The sequence below is a fragment of the Symphalangus syndactylus genome, chromosome X (genome assembly GCF_028878055.3).
Source record: "Symphalangus syndactylus isolate Jambi chromosome X, NHGRI_mSymSyn1-v2.1_pri, whole genome shotgun sequence".
Classification (NCBI taxonomy): Eukaryota; Metazoa; Chordata; class Mammalia; order Primates; family Hylobatidae; genus Symphalangus; species Symphalangus syndactylus.
Window position 1 is genome coordinate 58,787,155 of NC_072447.2, and position 10,346 is coordinate 58,797,500.

General features: G+C 35.7%; 1 protein-coding gene across 23 annotated transcripts in view; it reads left to right on the forward strand.

The window, feature by feature from the left end:
• KDM6A (lysine demethylase 6A) overlaps window positions 1–10,346 on the forward strand; it is a 239,873-nt gene that overhangs the window by 184,798 nt on the left and 44,729 nt on the right. For 5 of the 23 annotated variants that reach the window (XR_008654905.2, XM_055269068.2, XM_055269071.2 and 2 more), the window contains 7 exons: window positions 1,429–1,527; window positions 1,669–1,888; window positions 2,452–2,586; window positions 3,039–3,194; window positions 3,750–3,845; window positions 5,061–5,162; window positions 5,832–6,227. Coding sequence is in view for 22 of the 23 variants with exons in the window: in XM_055269068.2 (XP_055125043.1) it covers window positions 1,429–1,527; window positions 1,669–1,888; window positions 2,452–2,586; window positions 3,039–3,194; window positions 3,750–3,845; window positions 5,061–5,162; window positions 5,832–6,227 (1,204 nt within the window). In the remaining variant the exon portion in view is untranslated. The remainder of the gene's footprint in view (window positions 1–1,428; window positions 1,528–1,668; window positions 1,889–2,451; window positions 2,587–3,038; window positions 3,195–3,749; window positions 3,846–5,060; window positions 5,163–5,831; window positions 6,228–10,346) is intronic. The other 18 variants (XM_055269073.2, XM_055269077.2, XM_055269084.2 and 15 more) reach the window with 9 other exon arrangements.

Genomic DNA, 10,346 nt, shown 5'->3' on the forward strand with positions numbered 1-10,346 from the left:
TTAGAAAATTAATATTCCTATAAAGTGCTTTCAATGTGCTATTCTCCTTGTTAGAAAAGCAAACTTTAGGGTAATCTTTGGCTGGATTTAAAATTCTCTACTGTTTTGTGTCTGTGCTTTCTTGTATATACATTAGGTTTTGCTCATGCTGTTCAAACCCATTTAAAACGCCTTTTCTCATCTTCTCTGCCTGAATCAGTGGTTCCTAGAATTTTAGGTTACATAAATCAGTAAAATTTCAAAGAATAATTATGAGGATAGAAATATGGTGTTTGGGCAAGTAAAAACACTAACCTTTTTTTGCAATTTACTGTCAGCCAATAATATCCAAAGTAAGAGAATTACAGCATAAATATTAATTCGTTTATTGGAAAAACTTTATGTATGTATGTGTGTGTGTTGTCTTTCCAATTTGTTTGCTTGGCAAACGTGCCATATACTGGCTGGCAATTAGGAATCACTAAATAATATGCATGTTTACATATTCAAATTCCTTACTCTTACTCTCCCCCCCCCCTTTTTTTTTTTTTTTTTGCCTTTCTTAGATCTTGCAGTATATGATGGTCTCTTCTTATCCTAAATTCTCAGGCCAATTATTGTCTATACTGGCCATTTGATATGACATCATGACATTTTTAATGTATCTTCAGTTCTCAACTAAATTGTAAGCTTCATGAAAATAGGGACTGGGTTTTTGTTTTTTTCTTTTTCCTTTAGTGCCAAGAATAAGAAGATAATTTCACTATTTATAATTTCAACTGTTATTTGTGTATCCATCATGTATATTCACATTAAGAAAATTACAGTCTTTGAATCATTAATCTTACCTTGCTAACTTTAGTAGTCATAAAATATTATACTTTATATTATTTTTACTTTTTACTTTATGCTATTTTTGATACTTAGTTTGAGATTAACTGTGTCTTACATGTGCGTTTTTTTTATGAACTAAAGAATTATTGCCCTCAGCATTGTTACTTGGGAAAGGAAAATTGAAATCTGATATAGCAAATCTTATCAACGTATAGTGTTTTTGTTTTTAACTCTGTATTTTGACCATATAGGAAACTAGAGGTCAAGCTATATAAGAAGAGTGGAAGAGTGGCGTGTGTGTATGCGTGCACATGTGCATGCAGCTCTCAGTATTATAATATTGAAGTGATATGTCCCCTAATCATTTTAATAGAGTTCATTAATGCAGCATGCTTTTTAGCACCTGTAAGACAGACTATAATATGGTTTGTTGGAGGGCTAATTATAATATTAATTATAGTTAACAAGTATATACACACACATACACATAAATATATTAGCTTATTAGGGTTTTAAAAAAATTTGCTGTGATATATAGTCCATCCTTTCAGCCGATTAATTTGTTTCAGTATTAATGGAATTCTCTTGATTTTTTTTTTTCCCTTCCCTTCTCAGGTGCTATTCAAGTATTGGGAAAGTTCAGGATGCCTTTATATCTTATAGGCAGTCTATTGATAAATCAGAAGCAAGTGCAGATACATGGTGTTCAATAGGGTAAGCCTTTGTATAAAAATAGTAATTTAATTGATACACAAAGATGGTTGCATCACATATATGGTACTTCATAGTTTAAATCATTATAAAACCAAGCAGTTCTTCTGAGTTGACTTATTTTTTCTTAATTTCTCTTTCCAGTGTGCTATATCAGCAGCAAAATCAGCCCATGGATGCTTTACAGGCCTATATTTGTGCTGTACAATTGGACCATGGCCATGCTGCAGCCTGGATGGACCTAGGCACTCTCTATGAATCCTGCAACCAGCCTCAGGATGCCATTAAATGCTACTTAAATGCAACTAGAAGCAAAAGTTGTAGTAATACCTCTGCACTTGCAGCACGAATTAAGTATTTACAGGTAAAATTTTTAAATAGCAGTTTTTAAAAGCCACATATTTCCCCAGAACACTCAGGCAGAAGGAGGGTGGCTGGAAAGTTTGTCTAGTTGTGTTTTGATGTCTATGATCTGTTTCCATATTTTGTAAACATGTAAACATACCATAGCTTGTAATATTATTTTACTTTTCATTTTAAGTAAGATATGCAGTATTTTTAAAGATGCTCTTTTGCACATTTACTCTGTTGATGCATATTAATTTACATAATTTTTTTCTATGTACTGTCTACATTTTTAAGTTGTCATAGCATTTTAGAGAAAACACAAACAGTCTTTCACTCTTGCTTGGAGTTTCATGAGAAGACAGCTATGAGAACTCTGAAAACAGAGCTCAGCTTTGTTTTGATTCTCACAAAGGTTTATATTCCGGTTACCCTGTTTATACTTAGTGTCTTCTAAAACCCCAAATTTAGAATCTATTTTCTTTTAAAAACAATTAGCTATAGCATTTAGGAAGATTTAGTGGACTTGCTCTTACTCAAGTAGGCTTGTGTTAAATTTGCTTTTTACATAATTTTTCCTAGGCTCAGTTGTGTAACCTTCCACAAGGTAGTCTACAGAATAAAACTAAATTACTTCCTAGTATTGAGGAGGCGTGGAGCCTACCAATTCCCGCAGAGCTTACCTCCAGGCAGGGTGCCATGAACACAGCACAGCAGGTGAGAAGTTGGGTTATGTTCTGCAGGTGCCCAGCTTTAAGGGTTCTTTTCAATTCTCTAGTGGTCAAGCTTAATTTACTAAGCACAGGAGGCTTTTAGTAATGAAAAGCCTTTTGATTTAATTGCAAAGGGAATCTAGATCAAAATAAAATTCCCTCTAATATGGGAAGAGATTTTGGGGTACCAACTTAGAACCTTTGTGCATTTTCATGATTTTGAAGGAGATTTCTTAAAATAATGCTACAGTGGTTTATTTAATTTTTAAGGCAAGTTTTTCAAAGGAAGGTACACATTATTCCATTGATGAATCATTTAATTTTGATTTTCAATCATTGCAATCAGCGATGTCCACATAGCTTTGAAAAGTATGCAGCTTGTAAAGTTTTATAATTTGAAGGAATGAATTAAGAATATATAGAACCCTATTTTTGTCTTCCTTCTGTGATTCTTAGGCATGTAAACCTCATCATCCAAATACTGAACCTGTATTAGGCCTCAGTCAAACACCAATTTCACAGCAATCCTTGCCACTACACATGATTCCTTCTAGCCAAGTAGATGACCTGTCCAGTCCTGCCAAGAGGAAAAGAACATCTAGTCCAACAAAGGTATATGTTTTAGAGAAATAGAAAATCCCAGTCAAAAAAGAAGCTTCAGCTGCCCTGAAATTGTGCAGTTTGAACATTTCCTGTCCTTTATTTTAAATTTGTGGACATCAAAGAGTGAAAGGTTTGAGTTTTTCCATCCCAAACCCTTAGTATCATATTAAATATAGAAAGTAGGGATAAATTTGCATTCATCAAATCATTTTATTCATCTCCCTGCCGTTAAGATCTCAGCACACTTTTCATCATCACTTTTTACTGACATTGAAATAAATTTAATGTTGGATCTAGTGGACAGTGTGGTATTTAGGCTAGCCGTTTGGGCCATAGTTTGAGGGTGGGCCTTTTTGGGTGGCTTATTAAATAGTAATTTTTAAATGTATGATTTCTAAGTTTAATATGCATGTAAAATTATTTTTTAAAGAATTTAATGTTATAACAGCTTTTTAACATGTGAATATTCCAATTCATAGTCATTTGGCCTCCTCTAACCATTATTATTAACTGTGGATTTAACCAAATATTCTTTAATTTTTTTTTTAAATCGATTTTCCTCAGAATACTTCTGACAATTGGAGTGGTGGACATGCTGTGTCACATCCTCCAGTACAGCAACAAGCTCATTCATGGTGTTTGACACCACAGAAATTACAGGTATGTAAGATGTTTTTGACAAATTGTTTTTTCTATTAAAAAGGAGTAGAGGTAGCAAACAAGTATTAATTTTTTTTTTTTTTTTTTTTTTTGAGATAGAGTCTTGCTCTGTCACCCAGGCTGGAGTACAGTGGCACGATCTCGGCTCACTGCAACCTCCGCATCCTGTGTTAAAGTCATTTTTGTGCCTCAGCCTCCAGAGTAGCTGGGATTACAGGCACGCGCCGTCACACCAAGCTAATTTTTGTATTTTTGGTAGAGACTGGGTTTCGCCATGTTGGCCAGACTGGTCTTGCACTCCTGACCTCAAGTGATCCACCTACCTCAGCCTCCCAGAGTGCTGGGATTACAGATGTGAGCCACTGCACCCAACCCTAAGTATTAATTCTTATAAGTTAAATGGCAGTACATTCAATTAATATGCACCAAAGTAAAATGAGCCTGCATTTACCAGATCATTCATTCTTGTTTTTAATTTCTTTTTTTTTTTAAACAGGACATGGTTTACACTGCATAAAGTATAAATATAGGGTATATAGGGTAAAGTTTTCTTCTAATTCTGGCCCCTACCCACTCAAAATGCGGCTGGTATTACTAATTTCTTATCTATCATTCTAGAGGTATGTTATGTATGTACAGGCAAATATACATCCCCCCCTTTCTCACATGTATTATTATTTTTCTTCTTTTTTACACAAATGATAGGATTCTTATTTGCTGTTAACAATGTATTTTACAGACTTTTCCATGTCAATATGTGAAGGGCTTTCTTGTTCTTTTATGGTCACATCATATTTCTTTATATAGATGTAACACCTTTATTTAGGCAGATCAGTAATTTTGGACATTCAGGTTGTCTTCAGACTTTGCTTTCCAGACAGTGCTGCTTTTAGCATACTTGTCAATATATTTTTAAGCTTCAAGAGCTTTCTCTGTGAATACCTAAGAATACTGTATGGATGAGTAAAATTTCATGCCCATCTATTACAAAGAACTCATAGTAAATCTTGTTCAGATGAATGCTTAGTTCATTCTTATATTTCTCAAGCTTATTAAAGGACTTCATCTTGGAGTGTATGACTGTTGGTCAGAAGATGGTATGTTTGACCAGAGAGTAGTTCTGAGTTTAGTCATTTCAGGGAAAGGTTGCTTAGAATAGTGATCTTATTTCCTAAATATATCTTTGACTATATTCTCTTTTTGTTCTTCTTCTAGCATTTGGAACAGCTCCGCGCAAATAGAAATAATTTAAATCCAGCACAGAAACTGATGCTGGAACAGCTGGAAAGTCAGTTTGTCTTAATGCAACAACACCAAGTGTGTATAGCATATTTTTCCCTGAAATTTGTTAGCATTTTGAGTATTTTTATTGACTCTAATGTCATTTTAGAGCATGTTTATGTTCACTTTTACTTTCTACTGGTATTTGACAGAATTTAGTAATCTCTGTATCTTAAAATACTGGTAATTGACGGAGATTTTTAGACAAAAGCAGCTATAATTTTGAACAAGATACTTTGTATTTTATTTATTTACATGATATTTCACATGTATTCTAAGGGTTTGTTTATTTAGTACTGAGGCAAGGTTTTTAGGGCTTATTTAGTTTACAGGATCTGGCATAGATGTAACAGAATGAAATTTTGAGATGTCCCCTCTTTTGTGATTGAGAGAAGGACCTGTAAGTTCTGAGTCGTTTTCTATAATTTTCAGCTGCTTCCTTTTGTCATTACTAATGGGATTTTTTTTTTTTTTAAACAGACTTCTGCTTTTTCAAGGAAGTTTATTTTAAAATGAACAAATACAATTTCTTGTTTTTAAAGTATGTATTTCTCAACTTAGAGAAATTAAGCATTTGGGTAAAATCACACATTCCCTAATTATACATCTTCATATTCATCTGGGGATTCATAGAGAATCCCCTATAGATTCTCTCCCCTATAGATTACACAACCAGCATTTACTTTTCCTTTGTTTTTTTGACAGATGAGACCAACAGGAGTTGCACAGGTACGATCTACTGGAATTCCTAATGGGCCAACAGCTGACTCATCACTGCCTACAAACTCAGTCTCTGGCCAGCAGCCACAGCTTGCTCTGACCAGAGTGCCTAGCGTCTCTCAGCCTGGAGTCCGTCCTGCCTGCCCTGGGCAGCCTTTGGCCAATGGACCCTTTTCTGCAGGCCATGTTCCCTGTAGCACATCAAGAACGCTGGGAAGTACAGACACTATTTTGATAGGCAATAATCATATAACAGGAAGTGGAAGTAATGGAAACGTGCCTTACCTGCAGCGAAACGCACTCACTCTACCTCATAACCGCACAAACCTGACCAGCAGCGCAGAGGAGCCGTGGAAAAACCAACTATCTAACTCCACTCAGGTAATAGGAGGACTAGCTTCCTTGTTGGCTTTTCACATAATTGTTTTTACTGGGTTTTATATACTTTGAGAGAAGAAGAAAGAAGTGTTTGGGGAACTGGTTTTGTAAGAATTTTGTGGCACTACAATGTTGTTACTACATTGTGATTCATTATGTACATACATGAGTATATCTTCGTTCCCTTTGTACAGTCTCTATCGACATAGATAACTTAGCAAATTTACAAAGGAAGAAAACAGATCATATAAATCACCCAAAATGTACCATTAATTTACAGTGGCATCATAAGCACATTTATGTAATATTACTTAGTTCATTTCTGCATAAAGTGCCTACTTAAGATCAGGCACTAAACTAGGTGTTAGGTATTTGCTTTAGTGGGAGAAAAAAACCGGTGAATAAGTATTTACCATAATAACTGTGAAGTGTGACTTTGGTGGGAAAGTTCTATCAGAGTACCTAGGAGAGCACATAACCAAGGTGTTAGAGTCTTCCAGAAACTAGAGTTTAGGGGAGGAGAGGGCTGGTGAAGTGTGCCTGGAAGATAGGTTATGAAGAGGGAAGGGTGAAATAAGAGGCTGAAGGAGAGGCCAAATTTATCTTGAAGGCAAAGTTGATCCACTAAAGTTTTTGAAGCAGTAATGAATTGCATGAACATTATTTTTGTCAAGGAAATGGGTCATAATTTATTCAATGTTAGCACGTTTGTTAGACATTTAATTTCTAAGTTTTTACTTCTGAATGTTTATGTGCATAGTATTTCCCATATTTTGGATTGTTTCCATGATATGGGTACTCGCTGAGGTGAAACTGAAGGGCCAAAGAGTAAGCTTTAAGAAAATGCTCTCAATACTTATAGCCAAATTGCTTGTACTTTTATTAATCTACTATGAGAAATATTTGACTTAAAAAGAGAAATATTTGGCTGATTGTCGGTTAGTCTTATATTATTGATAAAACTGAAATAAGTTCTTTTCCTAAGATTTTTAAGTTTATTCTTGAAGTAATATCCTTGGTGGGACCCTGATCTAAAGTGATTAGTACTTTATTCATTCTTAGAGAAATACTGAGTACCTGCTAGGTTCATTTCCTACTCAAGGCTCTGGGAATACATCAGTAAAGAAAATATACTGAGATGTCTCTACTTGGTGTAGGTAAATAGACAGTAAACAAATAAGCAATACATATATAATGTTAGATGATGGTTGTGATTAGTGCTATGGAAAAAAGCACTAATAGAAAGGGAACAGCAGAATACTAGAGATTGGTGGTAGGAGAGTTGCAGTTATAAATCAGAAGGGCAGGGAAGGCTTCTCTGAAAGGTAGCATTTGGATGAGAGTTACAGGGGTGAGCCTTGAAGCTATTTGTGATAAGATTGTTCCAGGTCTAGGGAGCAGCACGGAGCAATGGACCCTAAGGTAGGATTGTGCTGTGCACATTTGAAGAGAATCAAGCTGGCAAGCATGGCAGAACAGGACAGGCAAGGGGTGAGAAGAGAGAGAAATGTGCTCCAGCTGGAAACAGGATGGCTAAATCATGATCAGCCTTATAAGGATACTGGATTTTATTCTGAGCATCCAGGAAACTGTAGGGGGATTTTGAACAGAGGAGTGATGTGATCTAACTTTGTTTTTGACTAAGTCCTCTTTGGTACTCTGTGGATAGACTGAAAGAGGCAAAAGTAGAAATGGTATGACCAATTTAGAGATTATAGCTATAATCCAGGTTAAAAGTTGATGATGGCTCCCAGAGTGGTAGTAGTAGATTATGGTCAGCTTCTGGGTATATTTGGAAGGTACAGCCAGCAGGATTAGTTGATATAGAGTGATGTGTGAGAAAGGAGTCCCAGCTGGCCTGACCAACTAGAAGGATGGATGAAACTGGATGGTATCACCAATCAGTGAGAACAGATTGAGAAAAGAACTCAAGATTGAGCCTTAGGGCATTCCCATGTATTAGGCTAGGAAATTGAAGAATTAGCAAAGAAGAATAGAAGAGATTGACCTGTGACGTAGTAGGAGATCAAAGACAATGTGAGTGATGCCGTGGAAGCCAAATGAAGAAAGTCTTTCAAGGAGGAGGACATGATCAAATAATGCTCATAGGTCATATAAAGTGAGGACTGAAAACTGACCATCTGAGATATTTGCTGACATTATTGGAGTAAGGAAACTACAGGTTACAGGCAAAATTTACCCCACAGCCTGTGTTTTTTATAACCCGTGAGCTAAGAATGATTTTTATATTTTTGAAGGGTTTTAAAAAAAGAATAATATATGATACTGGGTGACCCACAAAGCCTAAAATATTTGCTGTCTGATCCTTTACAGAAAAGATACGCTGACCTTTGGATAAGGGCAATTTCAGTGGATTATTGGGGTACAAAAGCCTAATTGTAGTTCGCTTCAAGATAATATAAAATCGGCAGAGAAAAACTGAAGTAGCAAGTATAGACAGTTCCAGCACACATGCTTCCAGTTGTTTGGGCTACACACTGCGCAGTGCCAAGGCTTCCATTTCCATATACCGTGACATAAAAGAGAACAACAACAACGGGCTGTAGCTGACAGGGAAAATGGGATTAGGAGTTGTTGTCTTGTTGTTGTTTTAAATTTAAAATGAGAGAAATAACAGTAAAAGTCAATGGGAAAGATTCAGTAGAGAGGAAGAAAATGGCAAAGGAGAAAGGGGAATTGTTAGAATGGGTGAGAGGATGGGATTTTGGGGGTTCATTGTCTTTAAACATTAAACAGTTGTTAAAAGGATAACACAAGATTTTTGTTAAAATGCCTGTCATAGTTCTAAGGTATAACTGGAAGTTAATAAATGAAAGCCTTTGTTATGATTGTAAAGTATAGTTCTATTTTCTTTTCTCTCACATCTACTTCTTTGGCTCACTTAGTTGCTGAAGTTTTCAATACTCTCTTAACCCTGTTTTGGAAATGTGATATTCTTTAAAAACGTAATTCGTAATTCTAATAAAAAGGAACTCCTCAGTTGGCAGGCCACGAGGCTTCTGTAAGTTACCATACTAAGTAGCCGGGAGCCCCAGCCTTTGCTTCACACACCCTTCAAAGCCATTATCTGTAGGAACTTTACAATTTAAGTAATGAGGTTGAGGAAGTTGTTTAGAAAATGGTGTTGAACTGATTCCAGGTCAAAAGTTTCCCAAATGAAGTTTCTGCATATCACTACAGCTGGGAAGCCTCTGTCTCTGCTATTGATATATGGTATTAATATCATAGACTCTAAAGAGGCCTTTTTGTTAACTTGTCTTATACAAACCTATTTGAATAATTTTTGAAATTGTAATGAAAACCAGACAATTGATAGACCTATATGGTATATCTACCTTTTAGCTTTTGATCAAGGGAGGAATTTACATTACAGTGTTGAATGGGTTTATTCAGATTGGTAGCAAGGGTATAATTTAAGATATGAAAGTAAAATTATATTAATTGTAGGTGATTAGTCAGCAAGTACTCTAAAGCATTTATAGCTTAAAATACCTTGATTTGCAGATAGAGAAGATGTAATAAAATAGTTACTTTGTCACATGTCTGCATATTGTAATCAGTGTATTTGTTAAATAATTAGCCTCTGAATTAAATATTTTACATTTGATGAAATTTTAACTCACCTACCCAGACTTTCTTGGATAATATTTTAAATATTGATATGGTTATAATATGCAGTGTTTTTGCTTTATGAGAAATTTTCATGTAACTTACAAATTTTAGCCTTTATTATGATTGAACTTTGTTACTTATTAAATCATTTACAACTAATTGCACTCCTTTACACACTCATTGGTGTGTATCAACTTTTTTTTTTTTTTTTTTTTTGAGATGGAGCCTGGCTCTGTCGCCAAGCCTGGAGTGCAGTGGTGTGATCTTGGCTCACTGCAACCTCCGCCTCCTAGGTTCAAGTGATTCTCCTGCCTCAGCCTCCCGAGTAGCTGGGATTACAGGCGCCCACCACCATGCCCGGCTAATTTTTGTATTTTAGTAGAGACAGGGCTTCACCATGTTGACCAGGCTGGTCTTGAACTTCTGACCTCAGGTGATCTGCCCGCCTTGGCCTCCCAGTGTGCTGGGATTACAGGTGTGAGCCACTGT